We start from the raw sequence: 261 nt of genomic DNA, 5'->3' as shown, positions 1-261 counted from the left end.
AAAGGCCCAGAATGAAGCAAAGAGACAACAGTGCTAATCCGCCAGTCAGTTTAACAACATCATATCGTGAGACACAAGAGAACTTTAACGCAAATGACCTCTTTTCCCCCACAGATTCTTCGCTGACCCCACACCTCAGGTCGGGTCACTCGAAGCTCATCCTTCCCCATGCAGTGTCGCCTCTTCAGTGACCTTTACGAAGTGACCTGACCTTTCCGATATTTTTTCTTAGAGATGTTAGGGAATTAGTTGTCAAGAAAC

The 261-nt window shown here is 46.0% G+C and overlaps 1 protein-coding gene across 1 annotated transcript in view; it reads left to right on the top strand.

The window, feature by feature from the left end:
* LOC119585796 (protein NipSnap homolog 3B-like) overlaps positions 1-261 on the top strand; it is a 9,050-nt gene extending 8,789 nt beyond the window's left edge. Inside the window, exon 6 of the mRNA XM_037934515.1 lies at positions 115-261. Within this exon, the coding sequence (XP_037790443.1) occupies positions 115-191 (77 nt within the window). The 3' untranslated portion in view covers positions 192-261. The remainder of the gene's footprint in view (positions 1-114) is intronic.

The sequence above is a fragment of the Penaeus monodon genome, chromosome 20 (assembly GCF_015228065.2).
Source record: "Penaeus monodon isolate SGIC_2016 chromosome 20, NSTDA_Pmon_1, whole genome shotgun sequence".
Lineage (NCBI taxonomy): Eukaryota > Metazoa > Arthropoda > Malacostraca > Decapoda > Penaeidae > Penaeus > Penaeus monodon.
The sequence above is the reverse complement of the archived record's forward strand: the minus strand, read 5'-3'. Positions and strand labels throughout refer to the sequence as shown.